We start from the raw sequence: 24,485 nt of genomic DNA, 5'->3' as shown, positions 1-24,485 counted from the left end.
TAGGGCAGGCAATAAAAATGAGCTCCACGCACAGAGAGGGCTCCTCAGCCTGGCTTTCATAGACATTTGTCTCACTATGTTAAAAGCTTGCACAGTAAGCCACTACAACCCACCCCCGAGCCCTAGGTGAGGACAAGTTCTCAGAAGTGGCATTTCCTTGTCTGCACAATTTGCGTGTATGGATGCTTCCAGTATTGCATAATTTAGCTCGACACACTTTAGTTATCTGAGCTGTCTCCATTAAAGAAGGAACGCTCCTCATGTGTTAAGAACAAAGAATTTCCATTGTCATTCTGGTGTTCAAATGTTCACAGTTTCACTTCTCAGCGAGAAGGTGGTCAGAGACCTAGGTCAGATTAATTTAGGATGGGAGGCTTGGCGACCTTTGCCAGCTTGTCGCATGGCCAAGAAGTAATCCAGCTTTCAATGTGGAGCACAAGACCTGTCCTTTTTTATTAACATATATTGAAAGTAAGATTGAATATATAAGTCTACAGTGAGGACAGTGCTGTGCTCAGGCACAGATGATGCATGTGTGTTTTGGGAGACATAAATAAGTTGCAAGGTTCACACTCTTATCTGTCTCCTTCTTAGAATGTGCTTGTGGCTAAGACTTTTGGTCAGGTAAATTAAAAAACTCATTAAACTTCAAAGCATGATTTAGTAGAGAGCACATTATTGTTGTAATTTGTAAAGTACATTACACAGAACAATCTATGGACACAGAGGAAGAAACTATGATGCTACAACAATATATACTATACCTAATAATATATCAGAGAGAGAAGGAGAGGGGGAGAAGGAGGGAAAAGGGGAGGGAGAGAGGAGGGAAAGGGAGATTGATATGGAATACACTTTTTTTCTGATCAGCTTAGGTTCAGAAGTATTTTGAAGTTAGGATTTTATTCTTGGACTTGGGAATATTTTCACATATGTAGTGAGATAACTTGGTATGGGACCGAGGTCTAAATTCAGAGTCTTCAAGCTAACTCTATATAGCATTTTAAATAATTCTGTGCATGGAGCAAATGTCATGGTGTGAAATCTGCACTTGAGGTATTATTCTCCACACAAGGTTTCAGACTTTGGAGCACTTGTCATTTCGGGTTTTAGGACAATGGATTCTCTACCTGTGTAGACATTTTGCTTCTTTTTGGAAATATCTCACAAATGTAATAAAAAAGAAAGTAGTCTACTCTACCTATGGCTAATGCCCAGTTCACAGCTCCAGCCTCCTAAGAGTTGTTGGCAGCGTGATCCTGAGAATCCTCTGGAAACATGGTCACCACGAGACCAGTCTCCTACATACTTTTCTCAGCTCACTGCGGGACCCAGGACAAACAATTTTCTTTCTCTAAGCGTCAGTGTTCATTACGATTGAATTGAAGGTTTTGGTTTTGATAAGATTACTTCAATAGCCTTGTCTAGTTTGAGGATTCTAGATCTAACTAAAAGTGGAATTGTGCAAATTCAACTATTTTTGGTGATCTTAATTCTATTTTTTTATTTTGTAGCAACTCTGTTGATTTTTCTCCCTGACTTGTGTCCTTTTCTCTTCCCTCTATCTTATTTTTGGTCTTTCTTCTGAGCCCAGGTGGGATGCTAGTTCTCATTAATAGAAAAAAAAAGATACAAATGTCTTCCTCTGGGTACTTTTGAACTTTTTATAAAAGAAAATCTCAGAGCTTATTTGCTTCGTTTTCGCTTGAGAGTTGTATGTGGGAGGGTGTGTCCTTGCCAGATGGTAAGGTGGCTCTCTGCATACTCTGCTGGGTTTCCCAGAAATGGCCGTGATGTTGAGGATGCTCTGGCCTTGCCTGGCGGTGGTGAGGGTGAGGTCCCTCCTTGGCTGGAGCAGCTGGGCAGGAGGCGATTCGGTGGCACCCTGTGTCTCTGGGGCTTTCCCCAGTCGGAGCCCTGCTGTCATACTGTTCTCATTAAACAGCAGCGGTGACAGCGTTACACCTCAAAGTGCAGCAGCTGCTGGGCGGCACATGTTGCTAAAACAGTCTCAGGATTGGGCTGAGAGGTTTAATTTTAGGCCTTTAAAAATCTAGGCTCCATCCTGTCTGTCTGAGATTAAATAGTTGAGTAAGTCTTTTTGCTCCATGTTAACTGTAAAGTTCTTGATTGTCATTTGTCATAATGTGGTAGTATGTTTGCAACAGAAAAACTCTGTACTGACTTCATAGTATAAGAAATATTCCATCATTAGGTCATCTAATTTTAAATTTAACTCAGGTTTAATAGGTCATTCTACTTTCCAATTGGAAACCTTGGGGCTTATTTTGGAAAATAACTCTTTCATAAATGGAGAATTTACTGCTAAGAATATTGCATCTTGCCAGCCAACAGAGGGACTCAGCTCACATAAGAGTTCTCAATAAGGACACAAACTTTTTTTTCATTGGAGGGGAAATAAACTGACAGTCAACACACTGAAAATAACATAATGAATAATGAAGTTAAGGTAAACTTTTCTAACAAATAGCCAACTATCTAGGCTATTCGTTTAAGAACAGGAGGCAAGACATTGTATTCTGAAACTAAAACACATAAAATAATTCTCTGTTCTTTATTAAGTTCACTTAAAGAGAGAGGACCGAAAGAAATGATCAAGGAAAGCTGAAAGAAAGGAAGATGGGAGGAGGAAGTTATGGGGCAAAGGTAGAGAAGCTAAAGGTAAAAGGGAAATGAATGGGTACAGGATACAGAGAGAGGGAAATCGCATGGGCAACTCTGAACCCTTCTCAGTTAACTCACCGAGTTACACATCCTTGGGGAACGATTACTTCTCTGTCTCCCTTCCAGGTTCTCAGTTTTCATAACTCACTTTCTGGACCTAGATCTGCGCTCTAGATTCTGTGCTGTGTGGTCCCCCTTCTGGTGCTGATGGGTCTGCTGCCCTGCTCTCCGTTTCCATAGCGACAGCACATCATACCCCAACGCCTGCAGCCCCAGTGTGTTCCCTGCAGCCCCTGGTGTCTTCTGCAGCCTGGATGTTTGCTGCCATCTCCACTTTCCCTCCCAAAGAAGCATATAACAACACAATGGCAGTAAGAAAACCCAACTACACCCAACTACATCCTGGGTTTTCTGGAAATTCTGGTTTCTTCTTCTGAGAGAAGAAGGGAGTCTTTATCCCCTCACTTCTAATTTTACGCAATAAAATACAGCAGTGAAGAGAGCTTACAGACCTTGCCCACAGTGGGTGGGTCAGAACTGCTTATAACTTCCACTCCAGGGAATCTAACTGCAAAACACTTTCAGCAGCTGTTTCACTAATGGTGCCTGTACCATCTACAAAGCCTTTTCATCAACAGAGAAGCTCAGGGTCCTCTGCAAGGGTAGGAACGTTTCCACACACCAGCCTCACTCAGATCTACTGTGGCAGCAGACTCCTGGTACAAGTCCCCGTAATCCCTGTTTTCTCATATCCACATCCTATATAATCTCCTTGTTTACCTTGAATGTGGCTGCCTAGAGTGTCACTCTTAATGAACAGACTATGACAAATATGATGTGATGTCACTTCTGATATCAGGTTACAAAGTGGCGTGACTGGCATCTTCGTGCATTCACTGCTCTCTTTCTGCTTACTACTATGATAGGCCTGATGTGTTGTGAGCTGCCCTATTGGGAGGCTCAGGTAGCAAGGAATTAGGGTGACTGCCAGCCAGCTGCTAGCAAGGATTCGGCTCCACAGAAACTGCGAGACACAAAAACCGTTAGAGAAATTTGTTCAATTGGCAATCTGTTACACGGCCGTAGATAATGTGAACTCAGTTCCTCTTTTCACGAGAGCTCTCTCTTTCTGTTTCCAAATATAAAAATGAGATTCACGATTTGATTGTCTTTCGTTGCACTTAGACATCTAGAAATTCATGTTTGAGTAAGGTTCTTTTTAAGTATTCTGTCTGGAGGGGGAAGCTGTGTCTTACAAGCCTGGTAACCCACAGGTTATTTCTCCTCTTCCATCCTCCCGGAACCAGCTTCATCTTATCTTCCCACAGCCTTTCCAAGCCCCTGGAACACCCCTGTCTGACCTACACAATTTAACTGCGGGTTGCTAATTTTCTTACATTTTTCCTGCATTATTGTACATCTGTCAGGGAGGATTGGAATGCCTTGTGCTGTAGTGGCTGTGGCTTCATTTAGGTCCCTCAGCCAAACAGTAATCATGAGTCACTTGATTATTAACCTTGGGAAGATTCAAATCGCTTATGTGGAATTATTATTGTGTTCTTGGTCATTTTCGTACTTTTTTTTTTGGGGGGGGGTTATTGATGTATAGCCAGCTGATAGACAACAAAACTAGCCCAAATATTCTGCTATTAGAATTCTCATTTCTGAATTCCACAATTATCACAAAAGTTTTTATTATGAATTTAAACTTGTATGAAACACAGACTGTTTCCTAAATACTATGACCAATAGCGTCTACTTATATTTTTTTATCTGACACCATCCTAAGTGTTTTCTAACTCAACCCTCTGAGATTCATGTTTAAAGCCCAATGAATAGTTGAAAAACCTTGTAAAGTTGAAATGAGATTTAAAGTCAAAGAGCTGAAATGTATGAATGGAAGCCCCACCGAGACTAGAGTTACATGTTGCAGTTTCCACAAAAGGAATTAAAAGCCTACTGTGTGCTAAAGCTTTCCTTGCTTCCACCTTCTAGCCTTGTGGGGCTGATGCTTTGTCTAGGCGACGGTGGCGGCGCGCACGCTGGTGACAACAGCTTTGTGCGTTGGATGTGGTGTTGAGTGGTGGTAAAGATGGTGGTGGTGTGTGTGTCTACCGGATTCTTTTCAAGGTCAATATTCAGGCAACCTCTGATTGTCTATCACATGCTCAGGGACCCAAAAGTAGCCCTAGGCACGTGTGTGAGGTGTAAGAAATAGGCTCGTGATACCTGGAGGACTCTTTGGTATGAGTGCAGTGATTCGGGGAAGAGACAAGCGCCGCAGTGTGGCAGGAGAGCTGGGTTAACTGGTTAGTCTTCTCCCAGGCCAGGCCAGGCCAGCGGGGAGGACTGGGCCAAGGCAGGACTAGACAGTGACCCTGTGCCTTTAAGCACGTAAGCTAGGGAAGGGCTTGTGACCTAGGTTCAGTGGGACCACACATTACCATGCTCGCCCTATTGATAAGAACACTGCTCGGTGCTGTCATGATTAATTTCCACGTATCAGTGACTAAAAAGTTTCTTACTTCCCTACAACGAACCTTCCGTGTGGCTATTTCTGATGGGTAAGAAGCATGCCTCAGGATCGGGGCGTGAAGACCCAGGACCCCATCATCTGCAGTTGATGTGTTAACTTACTATTTTTTTTTTTTCACCTTGGAAGGTTTTGCTTTGTTTGACAGCGGGTATGGGCTGAGAGGGCACACAGGACCCCTGTGTTCCGTTCGATCACGTGAGGAGACCCACGGCAGTGCTGGTGATCCTGGGGGACTAGTCAATCGCTTTGCCCTGTCTGGATGCAGCTGCTCTGTCTCCCGGTCCAGCTTGGCTGGGTTCTTAGTCATGGAATGCTGCTTGCTCTGGCCAGCAGCCCGTTTCTTGGATGGCTTCACAGCTTCTGAGCTACTAAGACTGCCTGCTTGGACTTGGCCTGTGACGCCCTGGGGCCCTTCTTGTGCAGAACTGTCCTGGTGTCCCTGTCACTCTAGGCCATGGCGCGGCTCTAGCTGCTGCTCCAGACCAGGTGCGCAGCGAAATGCACGTATGTGCTGCATTCTGATCACCCTCTCTCATCTTCCTTCCTCTCCTGTCCACATCCTCCTGCCCACTTATCTCTTTCCTATATGTATTTATTTTGGGGTCGTCCGTGTCCCTCTGGGTTTGTCTAGTTCTTCTGTGTGATCTTGGAGTCCATTTGGTACACAGCCGAGGCCAGTAGCTTTCCAAACTCTGCCAGAGTCCATCAGTATCCTATAGTTCATCAATAAGGTAGAGGCTCATGAGCTCCTTTCTTATCTATAACGGACTGTTGAGAGAAGTCTTTGTATAAAAATGTAAATCTAGAAATGTAAAAGGCAGACCTAGTTTATATTTGGTGAAATAGTAATTTCCCTCAAAGGGATTAGGACCTTCCAAGGCACGTGTTTTTGACCAGGCTTACAGCGCAAGGCATGGGATCATATCCAACCAGAGGGCAGCTGGTTGGCACCGAACAAGTCATGCCACTACCGCACAAGTGGGCCTATCCTGCCAGGCATGTAGCAGCTCAGAGAGTTCACTTCTGGATGAGACTGCTGATGCGTCTTCTTCCCCTAAAACCACAGCGTGTGGCATTTTCAGAAATAGGGTTTTATCATCTAGTTTCAGTGGGCAACTAAGCAGAAAGAGTCCATGTTGTTCTGCGAGCTTCTTGTATCTCCCTGACAAGTTCCTCCTATGGAGGGAGCCTATGCCCAGCACTGGGTTCTTGCTTAGGGCCTTGCTGCTTTTAGGAGTAGAACTATCTAGCCAGACTGGGCATCTTCCTTCAAACTCTTTCATGTTTTTTAAATGGGTTAGAAGATAACAGGTTTCCATATGGGGTTTCTTTCTCTCCCACACCCTTCACCTTGCCCATCTCCATAACCCTCTTTCTTGTTTAGCCCTTTGTCTCCCTAGTGCTCTCAGTTTATACTTCCCTTTTACCTATGTCTTATCACTCATCTCTTAGAGCTCTTCCCTTCACTGGCCCCTTTCTAGTTGAATGGCTTCTACAGAGTAAAGAACTGAAGCTATACTGGGTAAACTGCAGTTGGGATATAATATAGGAGAGAGGAATAAATAAAAAGAAGAAAATTAAAGAAAACACAATAAAACAATGCATATACATAATTTCACACTAGGTGCTTTTGAGAGCCGAATTGTCCATCTGTGAGTTTAAGTTGATCACCTGGCACAGGTGTCTATTTAAATGCCAATAGAGACTGATCAGAGTTGAAGCGCCCGTGCTTCCCGTGGATGGACACTCCATGCTCCTAACTTTAAGGCATTTCCTTGTATGAATGATTTCTCTACAAATTCCTTAACTGTGTAGATGCTTTCTGGGCGCACATTTGAAGAAAAGGATGAAAGGAACACATTCACCTGTGTACAATTCTCTGCGTGATTAAAGTAACTTTTCAACAACAAAAAGAATTGAAGCAATGGTCCATGTATGAGTGAGGACACTGGTGTCTGGGTTACCACACTCAGAATAATATTTTGAAGTTTTATTCACTGACCTGAAAATTTAATTTTTCTTCATTTTAAATAAAATTTTATTGTATACATGTATCACATTTTCATTGCTCATTCATCAGTTGTTGGATATCTAGGCTGATTCATAGCTGTTGTGAAGAGAGAAGCCATTAACATGGATGTGCAATTATCTCTGCAGTAGGGTGTAGATTCCTTTCGGCATCTGCCCAGGAGAGGTATAGGTGGGTCACGTGGTAGTTTCATTTCTAGCTTTAAAACATATTTATTTTTATGTGTGTGTGAGTGTGTGCTGGTGTCTGTGTGGGGCTGAAGAGGACACGGGATCCCCTAGAGCTAGAGACACAGGTGGCCTGTGAGCTGACCGATACGGGTGTGGGAACTGAACTCGAGTCCTCTAGGAGAGCATGTCTCTCTAGCTCCTGTTTTCAGGTGCTATTCATTTATTTATTTGTTTTGTGGTATTTCCAGATAGCTTTTTTTTTTAAACATTTATTTATTATTTATACAACCCTCTGCCTGCACACCAGATCTTACTATAGATGGTTCTGAGCCACCATCTGGTTGACTGGGAGTTGAATTCAGGACTTTCGGGAGAACAGGGAGTGTTCTTAACCTCTGAGCCATCTCTCCAGCCCCCCAGATAGCTTTTCAAAGCGGCTTCACGCGTGTACACTCTGATGACAGTGTAAAAGAATACCTTTCCCCTGGCAATCTCACCAGCATTTGTTGTCATTTTCGACCATGAACAGGCCTGAGTGGTGTGGCCATCCATTCCTGGGCCTCCCACTCCTAAGGCCCACCTCCCGGGGCGTGCACTGACTGTGTGCAGGAGAACCATTTCCCAGATGCCCTGGATTTCACATCTAATGGGAACAGGGACTGTCTCTGACATGAACTCAGTGGCCTGCTCTTTGATCACCTCCCAGTGAGAGGGGAGCAGCCTCACCAGGCCACAGAGAAAGACAATGCAGCCAGTCCTGATGAGACCTGATAGGCCAGGGTCAGAGTGAAGGGGAAGAGGTCCTCCCCTATCACAGGGCTTGGGGCCCATGGGAGGAGATGAGAGAGGGAGGTGGGATTGGGAGGGGACAAGGGAGGGGGCTACAGCTGGGATACAAAGTGAATAAACTGTAATAAATAAATAAATGAATAAATTTTGAAGAGAACATCACCAGACTCGACGCGTGTTTGAAAGAGATGCAGATTCTCAAGACCTGTGCCAGCAGCTCTCATCTAGACACCTTTACAGCAGCCTCTGAAGCCGTGTTTCCTAACCGATATCCCAGCAACCCTGAGGGCAAGTGGAGACAGTGCCCTGATTACAGGGTGCTTTATGGAGCTTCCCTGAGACAGGTTTACAGGCCGGCCAACGCTTGGGTGCCACCCGCTCACTGACTGCCAACATCTGCGCTCTCCCCTACAAGGGCAGCTCACCCAAGCTTTGGATCTATTTTGTCACCCTTACCACACACTCACTGACACTTTCATAAGTCTAGCAAGGAAAGTACTGTCTTCAGTTCCAAAATCTGGCTGCCTCTCGTGGGTGCGTGGCCTTCCAAACCAGGAAGGCAGCATAGATCCCCACATGTGGATCGCATCTCACAGCTTGAGTTAAATGGCTCCCAAACATATGGTATTGTTTTTTGTTTTTTTTTTTTTCATTTTCTAACTCATGGACAGTTTCTCACATTTTAAATCAACTGAAAATGAGAAGATTATATTCAAATCTTGGAGGATTAACTACCAGGAAATATGTTTGATTTACATAAATATTTGTGGTAGGTAGATGATGAGGTCAGACACTGTGCAAAGACTATTCTCACAGTGAAGAAAATGAAATGCCAAGAAGAGGCAAGGTGTTTGGTTCTGGAATCACAGGCTTGTGAGGGCTGGACTGGGCTGGACCGGGCTGGACTGGAATCACTCTTCTCCATAAGAACGCTGCTGTTGAGAATCCATCTCCCAAGCAGGGACTCTCTCTCCTTTTGTGATAATACCCGGGTTAGATCATAATCTATGTATGAGCCCAAGTCAGTTGTTCAGGGCCTTCTGGGTAAAGTCAATGGAAATACTTGTGTGTAGAAAGGCCCTGTTCCCTGTTGACCAGAGTTCCTGTGGGGAGTGAGTGACGGCGATTCCACACTGTTCGTCAAGGTTCAGGGTGATGAGCACCAGACTACCTACGAGAGACTATCCTACGAGAGATCAGGACCGTATTTCTCAGAGGGCCGCAGCAGGAAGAGCAGGCAGCACTACAGCCGGAAGACAGTATTTCTCCGCAGGAAACGGAGAAAGGCAGCTCGTTCGCTGCTTAGCCGCCCACTGGGCCTTGTCAAACTTGCAAAGCCACAGCCAGCTGTGTTGTCCTCACTATGGAAATGCCCGCTAGAGCACTGCCCTCTTGGCTAACCCTGTATACGAACACTGCGGAATCTGGGCCGGACCCGGAAGACCAGAATGTGGTCAGAAGCTCCGTTTTCAGAATATTTTCAGCCTCGATCTGTCTTCGGCTTCCTTTATGTTCCTCGTTCGCCTAAACGTCCTAAGACACACAGTGCGGAGCCTAGAGAAGGATTTATGCAAGTCCAGACCGTACCTAGGGCAGCTCTGCTCAGACAGAGGTTACCAAGCTAGGTGAGTTCGGGCTCCCTAGAAACCAGGTTGTTAAAACCTCCTCTCTACCTCCAGGGGAGGAGGGAGCAGCTCCAGTCCCTCAACTCCACAGCACAGGGGCACCACTGAGCCTACCCAGTCCCATTCCGTCCTCATTTCTCTTCGCCTTGAAACGATGTGTGTGTGATACTGGCTCATCCCTCCAAATTCTCCTCCCTCCCTCCAGCTTTCAGTAGCCATTTAAGTGATTTTACAAGCAAGGCGTTTCTGCAGGTGTAAGGAATGTGTGTGTGTGTGTGTGTGTGTGTGTGTGTGTACGTGTGTGTACCCCGTTCTGCACCTCTGCTGCCTCTTTGCTATGAGGGTCTGGGTGGTTTTAGGAAACCGGGGAGGAGACTGTGGGCTTGGGAAAAGCCAGAGCGCCTGGGAGAAAATCTCCCATGGGCCTTTTCAACCCTGATTTCCAGAGCTAGCCGTTTCCAAGCCGTATCTATAAATCGAGATTGTTTTTTCTTCCGCTGTAGAGAGGGATCGATACTTTTGATCATTTTAGAGTTGATTCGAAAGTTAAAGAAACCCGAGCAGGATAAGGTTTATAAGCTGTACGTTGGAATTCCGACAAGCAGCCCGTGAGGAGGCTTGTAAACTTCGTGATGCTTGTGAGGCTGAGAGACCTCGGTAGCGAACAGAGTCTGACCTTGTCACCTTCACAGGTCCCCCGGGTCCCCGCCCTCTCAGGACACCGTCTCTCCCGGGCTTGGGCCTGGGCGGGCTGCAGTTGCGCGCGGCCGCCTCTAGATGGAACTTTCTCACCAACCCAAAGCCAGGCAGGCCGGAGCACGCCTGGCGCTGGCGCTTCGGTGGTGGTGGGTTCCCGCCTCTGTCCGCGGAGCGGGCGCCCTGGGGAGGTGCCCGGGCCGTGCCCGGCAGGAGGGGCCCGGCGGGTCCTCAGCCTCTGCATGGAGGGGGACCCCGAGGCTTCCCGGCCAGCGAGCTCTTCATCTGGGCCCCCCGAATCCTCGCCACAAAACAACAGGCGCCTCTGCTGCCTGGCCCCGCTTGGTGCCCGCAGTGGGACTGTCCCTCGTCCCTCCTCCGGCCCCGGGGGTGCGGCGGGACGTGTGCCCCGGCTGCCCCTGGGGTCCGAGCCGCGGGGCGCAACCGCTGGCGGGAGGCAAACTTTCCGGGGACGCACGCGGCTCGCGGGCGCTACTTTGCGCATCGGGGGGAAGGGAGCAAGTGTGGCGCCCTGCCTTCTCCGCGGCGCGTCGGGGCGGAGGGGGTCCCGGGCTCGCCCCCGCCGCGCCCCGGGCTTCCGGCGGGCGTCGTGCGGCGCCTCTCCGCGAGGGTCCCGAGCTCACTGCGTCGCGGCTGCGACTCTCCCAGCTCGCCCCGCCACCCCGCCTCCCCCCGTCTTTGCAGCCCCCCTTCTTTGTGCCCCTCGGCAGGCGGGGGTGATATATACAAACAAAACCAAAACAAAACCGGAACTCTGCTGTTTGTGGTCGCCTGGTTGATTCAGACCTGGACGGCGAGGGGGTCCCGCCACGGGGTGAGCCCGCCCCTCCCCGGGCCCGCGTCGCTGCCCCCCGGGGCCCCCCCCCCCCGCTTCCCGGGGCGGCTGGTCGGCGCGGAGCGGCCGGCGACCCGGGTCCCCCGCGCGCGCGCGCGGGGCGGAGGATCGGGAGGCGCCGGGCGCAGACCAATCGCGGCGGCCGGTGGGAGTATTTGTTATTCACATGGAAGAGAGTCGCCGCGGGCTCGGCCGCCTCAGCCCCCTCCGCCCAGAGACCGGCCACAAGTGCGGCCGCGGTGCTGGGCTCGCGCGGCGGCCAGGGCGGCGGCGGCGGCGGCGCGGGCATGGAGCTGCGGGCCCCCCGCGGGCTTCCTCGCCTCACCCTCCGCGGGGAGCAGGGTAAGACTCCCCGCCGAGCCGCGGGCACGCGCCAGCGAAGGCAAGTGCCCAGGCACAGCAAAGAATAAAATAAAATAAAATAAAAGCCCCCACCTTTCAACTCTTCCCCGGCCCGGAGCTGGCTGCGAAAGTAGGGTCCCCCGAATTTATTACCGTCTCCCCCCCCCCCCCCCCCCCCAACCGTGCAGCTGACAGCCAGGTGTATGCTTCCTTCTCAGATTACGTTAATGATTTGCTTTTCTTGGGGACAAGTGGATGGCTTTGCCCAGCCGAGTCTGGAGGAGAACTGGCGGGCGGAGAGACGCGGGTGGGGAGAGAGGGAGAGTGGGCTGCAGGGGGCGAGGGGCTGGCCGGGCATTGGCGCTTGATTGGGTGTCTGTTGATTTTACGTTGCAAATAACACGGCGGCCACCCCTCTTGTCTTCCCGTGATTACATTCCAGCGAAGAGGTGCGGAAGAGAGGGAGCTTGGCTTGGAACTCCCGAGCCTCGGAGATGTGACTCCCCCAAAAGTTTAGACGGGGGACGGGAGATCGGAGGGGGACGGGAGTGGGCAGGCGCTCGGCGGATGCTCTGAACTCCGCGCGCGGCGGCGGGCTTTGCGGCCGCTCCGCCCGGGGTTGCCTGGCCCGAGTGACCTGCGGGAGCGGAATCCGGACCGGACCGGCGGAGAAGCCCAGGTACCTCGGCTGCACGAATCTGACGGAGGGATTTCCGAAGTTAGCGGCCTCCGGAAGGAGTTGCGGCAACCCCCGCCTTCCCGAGCTCCGGCGAGATGGATGTCTAACGGGGATCTGGGGAGGATTGAGGGGGAGTGTCGCAGGAAAGCCTGGCGGTGAGAGGGGTCCCCGGGACCCGCGTCCCCGCGCCGCGCACGCTCCGCCGCGAGTTGGCGGCCCCCGGGTTAGCTCCTCCAGGTTGGGATTTCCTTGTCCCCCTTGTCGCCCCCACCCCCAGCTCCGGGAAAGGCTGGAGTTCCTAGTCCTGTTGGAGGTAGGGGGAACAGGAGAGGACTCAAGGACTGGAGTTCCCGAAGGCGAGGCAGGCGCTCCCCGCAGCTCTGGGCAGCACCCGCCGCCGGGGTGGCCCCCGGCAGAGCGGCTCGGGGTGTGGGCGCCCGCGGCCAGCAGGTGTGGCGGGGCGGAGGCGCTCCCGGACTGGGGCGCGCCGGAGTCTGAAGCCCAGGGCGCGAGGGGATGGGGGTGACGGGAGACTGGGGCGGTGCCGGGCAGCCCCGGAAAAGGTAGAGTAACCGGGTCGTTCCCCAAGGCACCGGACTCCACTCCTCGTCAGGCTTCTCCGGTTCAAGGAGCTGGGAGAGAGGAGGAAGATGCGGCGGGGAGGAGGGGACCCCGGGTTGGGTGAGCGGCTGCTGCCTGAGATTTAGAGGGAGACCTCTCGGCCACGAGGCCAGGGTAAGCCCATCTACTCAAATGCTCCGAGGTCGGCTGCGGTTCGAACAGTTGGTGGAAAATATAACAGAATCCTGCTTCCCCCAGCGGCCCCCCGCCCCCAGTTGTCTGACACGCTTCTTTGGTGCAAATGAAATGCAGAGGCGCGTGTGAGTCTCCCGTTGCGCAAGAAGGCACCCCCGGAGCTTCCCTGACGGATTGCTTCTAGCCCAAACTGGGGATCCTGGGTTCGTAGGGTGTTTGTGTGCCCAGGATTGTGGTGCTGCGTGAGCTGAAGAAACCCAAGGCCCCCAGTCTCCTCCCTCCCCAGGGAATTCCACCCCTGGAGGGAATACCCTATTTGTCAGTTGGGGGTGATCTTTTTCTATAGACCCCACAGTGGGAATCTGGTGAACATCCAAGAATACACTAGGATCTTGGCCATTAATCAATCCAAGCAGTGGGAGAACTGAAGACAGGGTTTGCGGTGGAGGTTTTTGCAAGAAAAATTACTATCAGGACAAATGCATTCCGACGGTAGCTTGTATTTTGCTTGAAAGAAAAATGCAAAGAGAGAAAGAGCCACCAGCAGGTAGATCTTGGATAAACAGCTTATTGCACTTGACTGTAATTTCCATTTTCCGTTATGAAACTGTTTGTCAATAATTGCAAATGGCTACAGGAACCACTTGAGTTTACCTTGGTCACTTGCTTCTGAATAATATCTTGAATCAGCTCGATGGGAGACAATCTCAGCTGTATAAAATGCGTTCTCTGGGTCTTGCAAATCCATGGCTTGATAATTTTGAAAAGAGCACCGTTCACCAGGGAAATGATTTTCTAATGCAATTTCCCATCGCGGAGTCAACTACAGGTTGCACTACATCCAAGATAAAGAGAATATCTGCCCTTAAACGGGGCGTGAAGACGATTTAGGGGAAGCTTTCCGGGAGACATTCTCTCAGAATGAAGAAGATGCTGAGAACACAGCTGAGTACTGTCTTGTAGGCTCAATTCATTCCATGTGGTTTGTGCTGGCTAGCTCTGCCCTGTGTGTGCGCCCCCCCCCCCCCCGAGTTATGGCTGATTTAATAGTTCTGACCATTCAGATCTAAAAGAGAAAAGGGATAAGCCCAGCTGAGCTGAACTGGAGGAGTGCAGAGGAAAGTTCGAGGTCTGGAGTGATGTGCTCCTTTCAGCCTTGGCTGGGCAGGTTGAAGCTGCTTCCGGGCTTGTTTAATTGGTGTTTATGCAGCAAACAGCCCAGCTGACATTCACATCGGCAGTATCAAGAGCCAATCTTTGTGTAGACTGTTCCATCGTCTTTAGGGCACGGCACACGGAAGGCTGAACAGGCATGCGTGTGACAGCAGGATGCTTTCCCTTCTAAGTTTCTTTCTCGCTGACTTCTGCCAGTGGAGAACACCCAGAGGACCCTGCTTTAGTCAGTGAGCGCTGTTGCTCTGTCTCAGTATCTTAGAAGAAGATGCTGCATAGATTTATCTTTTGCTTAGGTCTACAGCAAAAATCCAGCCACATCCCGGTGCCTGTTGAATAGGTAGGCTTTGAAAGGTCCAGAAATTGTTTCTGCTTTCAGGACAGAACGGATTGGGTATCGGCACACTTTCATGAGGTCACTCATGTTGTGCTAGGATGGGTTGGGAGCCTGATAGTCAGGTGTGTCGGATTTTTGTTTCCCTTTTAAGAAAACTTTTCTTTCTGTTAGGAATATATGTTTCAGTTTCTTCCTTCCATCCTTCTTTCTTTTCCTCCTCCCTTCCTTTCCTCCTTCCCCCTTTCTCCTCTTCCCTTCCACTTATGTTGTCTTTGATTTTTAAGTTCTTTTTGTTGCTTTGGCAAGTTGGAGCAGACTCATCCCCTGAGGGAAGGACCTTGAGCATGGACCATCCTCTTATCTGGGCTCCATCGCTGCTGGGATGATTGGAAGAAACTGTGGATACAGCTCCCTTCTCTGTTTGGTTGAACCTTAGTCTTACCAATGGTGGTAAGGCTTTTCTTAGGAATCATTTAGAAAGCACAGATGCTCGAGTTTGGAGGGAGATGACCAAGTTTTGAGACCTGTAGGTGAATGTCTTTACTCCCTATGGAGAACCTAGGCTAAGAGGGCATGATCTTGAGGTCCTTGATGACAGGACTCATCATTCCTGTAGGCAGAAGGAGGCAGCTCTGTAAAGGGGCAGACAGCAGATAAGGAGAAATGGGGAGATGTAGAGAAAGCCCTGGAGGATTATTTATAAGCTATGGAACACATGCATTGCCAATTTCCTACTTTTCCAGGAAAGATAATGCATTCAGTTACAAATCTGCTATCCGGGTTTCCCAATGGTAATAACCCTTGGTGCTGAAAGAGTTGTATTCTCTCAGCACTTGAGAAGTTTTCCTGTTTTTCTACAAAAGAATGTCTTGTATCTTGAGAATGGCCCTTGGGGTGCTTTGGGTATCTGTGGCGTTCAGGTCAGACCCGGCAGTTCCACTGACTTCTCTCTGCGTCTTCCAATTTTCCTTTGAATTCTCCTTTTTGGTTTGAACTTTCCAAAGTTGATTCTTGAATACATGCCTGTTGCTAAGGTCTGGCTCTCCATGCTGGCCATGGGAAAGTGGTTTTTTTTTTTTTTTTTTTTTTGTTGTTTTTGTTTTGTTTTGTTTTTCCTTCAGCTCCAAATATGATTCTACAAGTAAAAGATTTTAGTTCTGGGAGTGGTTATTAAACCAATACTATCCCTGTGCATTCTTATGCCATTCAACAGTTTAAAAGTGCATTAAAAATGTACATTGTGGCATTTGATGTCACCGCCTGCCAGGTGGGTAGAGATTAGGTCACACTTGAGAAAAGAAATCGGCTAAGGAACTGGCCCAAAGATTAGAAACAGACTCCCCCAGGACTCTAGGCATCCTGCAAGACTTCAGTCAGGCGAGAGTCTCACAGGACGTACCTGCAGTCCCGCGTGTGAACTCTGGTCTGACACTTCAGATGTGATGTCAGCCATACAGGAAATGACACAATGCGTGTGGGGTTCCAGGCGCCCTGTTGAACTCAGTAAGTCAGTCTCTCCCTCTTCCCCTCTTCCAATCTGATACATACTATAACCGTCGGCTATCATTCTCTTAAATGTGGTCTTTCTATGCAATAGCTGTGTTATCTACACAGAGGGATGTAAGCTGAATTCTACTAAATCAGATTGTTTTTTAAATGCATGGGGTTTAGGTATTTAAAGAAAACCTGTGGTGAATTCTTTTGTTATGCAAATAGCGACAGTCTAATTTATCTGTTTAGAAGTTGAGTGTCTTGTGGATCCGATTTTCTTAATATCTACCCTGCTTGCATAAAGATTTTTTCTGTACAAGACTCTTACCCTACCATTGCTGCACACTGGAGGAAGGTGGGGATCTTGAGAGCCCCCCCCCCCCCCCCCTGCTGGTACTCCTGTTCCATTGGCAGCAGCTGGCCAGGAAACCAGATTTGAAGTTTGGAAGTTTGACTATTTCTCAGCCCTTTGAGGCATCCAGAAGTATCCCTTCTAGAAATGTCTCACAGTTGTTCTGTCCCTTACTGTTTCTTGAACTAACCGTTGAAAAATATGTACAATTGTAAAAGAATGCCATAGAGTGGTGGGCCTCTTACCCTCACTTCACTGCTGGAGCTGTCTCACAGAACAGGGCCCACCTTAGGGGTTTGATGATTGGGGGAGTGTTGCTGTTTACTGTGGCTGGGCTTAAGGCTGAAATCATTTATTCTGAGCCTTATTTTTTTTTTTCCTCACTTAAGCGGAGTCAATAATAAGCAGCATTTGAGAATCCCTTGAGTTGCTGTTATGTGCTTGAGACTTTGACCTAGGAAACACACATAGAAAAGAAGGCATGTGCCTGGGGCACCAGCCTGTAATTAGGGAATTTGCTGTGAAGATGCCCAGGTCTGCAGGACACTCAGTCAGTGGTCTAGGACTTAAAAAGGACAGAGCCGGGTAAGCCAGATGAGTCCATGGTCATGCCTTCTGAGTGTCAGCCACCATCTTGTGGACCAAGTAGTCATGATAGTAGCTTGCTCAGAATTTTCAGAGAACAGGACTCAAACCTTCTTTAAGAAGTCATTCAGAAGCCTGCTTTTAGTCTTAGCACTTGGAAGGCAGAGGCAGGTGGATTTCTTTGAGTTTGTGGCCAGCCTGGTCTTCAGAGTGAGTTCCAGGACAGCCAAGGCTATACAGAGAAACCCTGAATCAAACACCAAAGAAGAAGAAGAAGGAGAGGAGGAGGAGAAAGAGAAGGCAAAGGATAAGAAGGAGGAGGAGGAAGAGGAGGAGGAGAAGGAGGAGGAAGAGGAGGAGGAGAAGGAGGAGGAAGAGGAGGAGGAGAAGGAGAAGAGAAGAAGAAGAAGAAGAAGAAGAAGAAGAAGAAGAAGAAGAAGAAGAAGAAGAAGAAGAAGAAGAAGAAGAAAGATTTCAACCAGAGGTCAGCTTGAGAGAAAAGCTATTTTACTTCAAATCATAAAAGAGTACATAAGGCAAAGTTGCTTGGATCTGAGGCTCAGAAAGGTCATTATTTCTTTAAAAATATTGATTCCAATGATGAATTTGGATTAAAGTCCACAAGAATTCTAGGATAGCTGGATTAAGCAATATAAGGTTATGTCATGAAACAAAGTTTGTACTTACTTTTCCACAAACTTTCATATATATATATATATTTATATACTTTATATATATACTATTTATATACTTTCATATATATATAAATAGTATATATACTTTCATGAAAGTATCTATCTATCTATCTATCTCCCTCCCTTAGAATTTAAAAGGGAAACTGAACCTATCCAGTTTGTGATTTTTGTGGCAATAAATCAGACTCTAAAAACCACTGCAACATTTAAATATTTTATACGTAGCTCTGATTTTACTCTTCAAGTGACAAACAGAATTTAATAAACACTTCACAAATTGGTCAAATTGTCAAAAATTTGCTCTGCTTCAGTAGAGAGAGAATGAGAGACCAGGTTGATGCCTGTTTACTGAGCATGTGCCCTGGGCTCAGTACGGCTTTGCACTGTGTGCCTGTTAGCAGGTTCTGTCTTTCCTTACCCAGATAAGAAAACCAAGGTTTGAAGAGCTTGTGTGCAATTAATTCCATGCTGCAGAGGAGGAAACTCGAGCAGAAATCCAGCAAGATGTCCACTAAACATGTTCACTAAATAGCCCAAGGGGAAGCTCTCATTTTCCACTTCACTGTCCTGTCTGCTAACCCAGGTGATTCCAGCCTCATTACTCTCCACACCCCCAACTTTTCTTTAGATTAGAGCTTTGAACAGACCTATGACATGCCAAGGAGACTAACTAAATAGTATTGCAAATACCAATAGTCAAAAAAAGTAATTGTTATTATTTTTAGGACTACATCTGCAAGCAGAATTAACTTAATGTATCCTGAGTAGATGTGGAAACACGAGCAGTTGATGGAGTTGGTGTTTGTCGATAGTGGAAAACCTATTCTCTTAGGTGTGTAAGGGTATTTGAGGTGGCTTTGTCTAATGGAGAAAGTCTTTGAAGTACAGCCCCTAAGCCTTGAAATTTCTTCTTCATTTGCCCGCTTCTTCCAGGTTTGGCCAGTGTAGACTTGGCCTCAATATCTAAACTAGTGGTCAGAGTTAATGACGTTCTACCATGACGTAACTAGTTTTCCTAGGAAGAGTGTAAAACACAGTCCCAGTTGTACTCACCAGTAAGTGTTTCTGGGTTCATCCAGAAACACTTCCTAAGTGTTTCTATTTGGGAATACTTCAGGCCAGGCTGCTGTGGACTCCTAGGAGGAAGCAGCTGCCAGGAGGACTGAGTGGTAGCGTAGAGGGAATCAAGGCAGGGCACATGCAAGGGACGAGAAGCGTTTTGTGCAGGTAGCCTGGACACGGGTGAGCAGAGGGGCCAGCGGTTGGCTGGGGCTCCCAGGGCGCACCCAGGAAGTCAGCACACTGGTGGGCGAAGGGCTTCTTTTCAAACCTGGAAGTAGAAAAGAGTGCAAATTTCTCTGAAGGCGCCTGGGCATATGTTCAGTTGTCCCCCAGGGAATCACCATCCTTTTCTTCAGGACAAAGAAGATGGAAAGAGAATTTTATGAACTGGAACTTGAATGAGTGAATGGGAAATACAAGCAGATGTTGGCTGGCTGAGGTGGAGGGAAACGGTCCAGATCCCAAATCCAAGTGTAAATAGGTTAGAAATGAGCATTAGATTAAGCATCCTGCCAGAGCGCATTGCTGCTGCTTATGCTCTTCATCACTCGTACGTTTCAAAGCTCCATGCCTGTGTTAAGTCAGTTCTCTTTCAGTCAAACTTCTCCAGAATTGTTCTGTAAGGATCTTGAGGAACTTTTTAAGGACAAAGGCCCCAGAATGAGTTCTCCTCTCGGCTTGCCTGTAGATGATTTCACTCTAGGTTATTTCTAGTCTCCATGAAATGACTGTTTTCCCCACTGAGTCAGACAAAATTAAGGAGCTCTCCAATTGGTCTCCAGTTCTGATGTGTTCCTAGTGATTCTCAGATCAAGGCGTGTTTACTTCAGAACTGCAAGCATGCCCATTGCTTCCACCCTGACAGATTAATTGGGAACTCTGACAATGGTAACAGGAGGGTTTTCACACATAACCCTCCCTATGTGTTTAATTTTCAAGTCTTTGTTTTATTACTGGAGAACAATGGGGTAATTGATATGAGGTAGCTGATGTTCTGTGCTAAATGTTTCTGCAAGCTACAAGATATTTTCAGAGCTTTCGGTAGCTTGTCTTTCCCTACCTTTCTCCCTTCCTCTCTCCCTTCCTCTCTTCCTCCCTCCTTCCTTCTCTCTGATTGAACAGTCACTGTTTTCTACTGGGAAATCTGAGATACTAAAATAAAAAGTCATTAACAGATGACTGGCTTGTTAAATACATCACAGAAAATAACCTTTCATTATCTCATGGACAAGATTTAAATGCTAAATTTATAAAGCTGCAAAAGGTAAAGCAGGTTTGCGCAGAAATAATGTCATCAATCACAGGAACTGCACCTTTCTGGAAATATGACTTATTGAAATAAAATGATAAATAAAAATATGGTCTGGCTTGAAAGAAGTGAGCTAGCTGCTGATACTTCTCTGTTTCTCTTGCTCTAAACATGTCATCAATCTCCCTGCTTAGATGCAGCCAGGTGTTCAGAATCACAGGGGACCAGAAAGAGTTAGTTGTTAGTGAATAGGGGAAATAAAAAAGTTGGTTCAGACAGGGCTTAAGTATATGAAAAATACTGCCTAACTGAACTGAATTTCCCTCTTTCCTTCCCTCTTCTCCCCAGGAACGATTTTGCTACAGGGCTGAATTCAAGGACAGGAACTGTTGACCTCATCCCAACATCAGAACCTCAGACACTATTCTAATTTATCTGCAAGCTAACTTTATGTGGGAGTGAACTTGAACGAAGGGTCTGTTGGAAATTCACTGTGACATTCAAATCACGAAATCTTGCTGAACTCCCCAGAGCCTTCCCCCATGGGCCCTGATGGTAGCCTCCAGAAGGCGCAGCCTCAGGTGGTCCCCCTTCTTCTGCGGCGAGAATAAACTTTGGGTCATTGATCGCAACGCCGCCGCCCGTGGGGAAAATGGTATACGAGGGAAAGCGTTCAGCCTCCTGCCCTTGTTTCCTCCTTTTGACTGCCAAGTTCTACTGGATCCTCACAATGATGCAAAGAACTCACAGCCAGGAGTACGCCCATTCCATCCGGGTGGATGGGGACATTATTTTGGGGGGTCTTTTTCCAGTTCATGCCAAGGGAGAAAGAGGGGTGCCTTGTGGGGAGCTGAAGAAGGAAAAGGGGATCCACAGACTTGAGGCCATGCTTTATGCAATCGACCAGATTAACAAGGACCCTGATCTCCTCTCCAATATCAGTCTGGGTGTTCGTATCCTTGACACGTGTTCCAGGGACACCTATGCTTTGGAGCAATCACTAACCTTCGTGCAGGCACTGATAGAAAAAGATGCGTCTGATGTCAAGTGTGCTAATGGAGACCCACCCATATTCACTAAGCCCGACAAGATTTCTGGTGTCATAGGTGCTGCGGCAAGTTCTGTGTCCATCATGGTGGCTAACATTTTAAGACTTTTCAAGGTAGGTAAAGACATTGCCTTTTCAACCACTGGGCTCGAATCAGCAGTCGTTGTGACTCCAAATGTTGGGTTAAAGAAGAAAGTGGAGATGAAGATGCTGACGGGCACTGTCTGAGTCGCTGGGGCCCTCAAATGGGGCATGCTGTGCCTGGGTTTCTACCCGTGTCACTTTAGCTCCTTTGGGTATGATTAAGTGGATTAATCCTGGTTGTGTCCTTCCAAAGAGGATGCTGGTAAGTTCTGTGAAGTGCTCGACGTCTTGGGCGAAGCTCCTAGGGGAGGCTCCCTGTGAGTCAGAGCAAACATCTCTAGAGAATAACAGACCCTTAGCACATTTACCCTACAGAACACCTCCTCTTTATCGAGGTGCATGTGAGGTAATTTACTTGGTGAAACTTCCTCGAGGTGGGGTGACGGAAATTCATGTGTGAAGAAGCAGTATTTATTCCTAACGTGTGGAAGGGAGTGACGCTCTAGGAGACAAGATGGCCATAAAGTTTTCAGGTTTATTATAACTCAAGTAGAACAGAACCTCATTAATTCAGAATGCTGTGATGCAGACTGGAAATAATTACATATACTTCTTATTGGGTTAATAGTACAAATTTAGCAGGAAGAAATCAAGGCACTTTGATTTCGGTTTGATGATCTATTATCTATACACTTCATAATATTGACTAAAATTGCCAGTATAAAATAATATATGTGAAAATACTTTGAAAGTAAAAGTACCATAAAAATAAAGTTATTGTACCTCACCGTTTTTATTAACTTTCTCATCTTATTTATTAATATCCATTATGTAGTCCTTTGAAATAGATGGAGTTTTTCAGATTGAAAACGCTTTTGCTCTGATTTCTTACTCACTGGGACTTGGCTTTCCCAACTGAACCTGAATTAATGAGGCTTCATTTTATATTATGAAAAACTATTCCTATGCACACAGATTTAGAGTTGGACTGATGACCGATAGAAAACTTCACCAAAAATGATGAAAGGGATTGAATCAAAGGCTTCCTGGCTTGGGAATATATCTTGGGGGTCAATCTGGTTTGGCCTATGTCTACTATTGGAATCTTCTCTGTAACCTTCCCTAAGAGGCTGGACAGCCACTGTATGAATTCCCCTTATTCAGGAATGAGAATGCTCAGAGGTAGTTAAACGGCTGTTTCCAGGTTGATGAGAACGCATCAAACGAGAAGGTTGCTCTCTCTGTCTCATAGAAGGCCTTTGTGTCTAAGGTGTTCTGAAGAGACACAAAGAAGGCCCCAGGGAGCATGGGAGACACTTTAGCAAGACGTTAGAACAGTCTCCTGGCAGTGAGAGGTCTTGAATGAGCCTGCCAGCCAAAGGCCTCCTCGTCTCCATCTCTGGAAATCTTTGAGAGAAGCGAGGCAGCTATGAATGGTGCCTCTAGGGATGGCTGCCTCCTCTCTCCCAGAGGCAGGATGCAGGGCTAGGCATCCTCCAGGATTTCCTACCTGTGAGTCCTAGGGCTCACCTCAGGACTTCTGACCTGTGCCTGTTCATGGCTAGGGCACAGGCCAGCTATTTTCCCAGCCTTTCTCTTTCTCTCTTTTTTTTTTTTCTCCGATTCGACCTTTCCCTTCACTTGCTTTAGAATGTTTCTTTTGAGTTCTTAATTCAGTGACCATGGTTAAGACAGATCCACTGTTAGAGATGAAGAAAACCTTCATGGTGATTTTCTCCCTTCTGGAATCTTTTCTGTATATATTAATTACTGTTCCTATCACACCATAGGTATTTTCATACATTGGTTTTTCTTAGTCTGGTCCAAAAGCATACAAGGATTTGGAGAGTGGGATAAGGTACATACTTACCCAAGATAGAAAGAGCTCATGCTATTTTTTTTTTGTCACAGAATGAACTTATCTATAAGAAAGCTAAAACAATAATGTTAATAATATAATAATAGTATATTAATAATTCTGTGTTAGGTTGTTGGGTTTCCTTAGTGGGAAAATGCAGGTGAAATGTGTGGTCAGTACCTGGCTCTGCCCTTTGTTTCCTAGGCTGCTGAACGACATTTCAAGCCACTTGAAGGCAAGAGGGGAGCTTTTGTTTTATAAAGCTGGGTCTGGTTTTCTCTGCTTGGTTCTTCTCTCATTAGACAATTCATTTGCTGTTTTGGATACTTGTAGAGGGATTCTCTCGAAGGAGTGAATTCCTCTTGGTTCTTTAAACACAGTCAGAGTTCCAGGACAACACCAGAGAGATGCTGGCTTGCACACCTAGTGGCTCGCTAGCTGCCCCTGGATGGACATTATAGGGTGGAGGTCAGTGCTGGCCTGGAGAGGGCAGGGACTGTGGTAGACGGCTCTACTACCATCAGCAGGCTGGCACCGAGGAACACTCAGCCACAATTACTAGGTTTGAAAAAAGTGGTCTCGTTCAAAAGCAAACCAGCGAAGGGGGCATGTGGATCAAATCTCACCCAAAAGTCAACCAGCAAAGGTGTGTGTGTGGACACTCTTCCCATCTTCCGGCTGAAACTGAAGCACAGGAATGCAAATTGGATGATTCCAGCTTCCTGTTGCTTTGCCTCCTTTTTCTTCCTTGACTTATGTGCGACCTTCAGCTGTCACTTCCCAGTGACTGTAACTGGGTAATGATGGCCGCTCATGGGAAAGAAAATGGCCTGCTTTGGTGTGGCTGACTTCTGCTTACATCCACATGCTGCGGTGACGTGAAATATTACAGTAGTTATCCAAGGGTTAACAAATAATTACACCGGAGATTGAGATATAGTTGCATTTTGAAAAATGTTGCTTTCCTTAAGGCCATGCCATGATGAGGTGAGTGAAGGCAAGCTCTAGGGGTGAATCCTCGGAGCGTTTGTAGTCCCTGCCACACAGCATATGACCCAGCGGCTCTAAAAGGATGCACAGGAAGCCACGTGTCTGACTTAACTCTTGGCTCTTGAGGGAAGCAGTGTTGTTCTGCCTTTGTTTCTCTTATCAAAACTTTGAAGCAAATAAGGAAACTCAGCCCCTCATCTTAGAGGAGAGTGAGACAGGGAGTTGGAGCCAGATAGTTTCTGGAAATAGGAAATGCCCATACATCACTGAAGCTCCCCCCAGAGGAGAGGGTCTCAGGCTGAGGGTAGGTTCAGCTTCTGCCACTTTTCTCCTCTCCTCCGAGGAGGTGTTTCAAACTTCAGGGCTTGTGAATAAGTAGAATTCTTTTGCTCCTCCCT

General features: G+C 47.3%; 1 protein-coding gene across 2 annotated transcripts in view; it reads left to right on the top strand.

Moving 5' to 3' along the window:
• The first annotated feature begins 11,645 nt into the window (after positions 1-11,645).
• The window catches only part of Grm8 (glutamate metabotropic receptor 8), an 858,268-nt gene continuing 845,428 nt past the window's right edge, over positions 11,646-24,485 (top strand). For both annotated transcript variants that reach the window (XM_055608228.1, XM_055608229.1), the window contains exons 1-2: positions 11,646-11,728; positions 20,456-21,269. In XM_055608228.1, coding sequence (XP_055464203.1) covers positions 20,760-21,269 — 510 coding nt within the window. In that variant the 5' untranslated portion in view covers positions 11,646-11,728; positions 20,456-20,759. The remainder of the gene's footprint in view (positions 11,729-20,455; positions 21,270-24,485) is intronic.

Source organism: Psammomys obesus, unplaced genomic scaffold (genome assembly GCF_907164565.1).
Source record: "Psammomys obesus unplaced genomic scaffold, mPsaObe1.curated_primary_1811, whole genome shotgun sequence".
Classification (NCBI taxonomy): domain Eukaryota; kingdom Metazoa; phylum Chordata; class Mammalia; order Rodentia; family Muridae; genus Psammomys; species Psammomys obesus.
The sequence above is the reverse complement of the archived record's forward strand: the minus strand, read 5'-3'. Positions and strand labels throughout refer to the sequence as shown.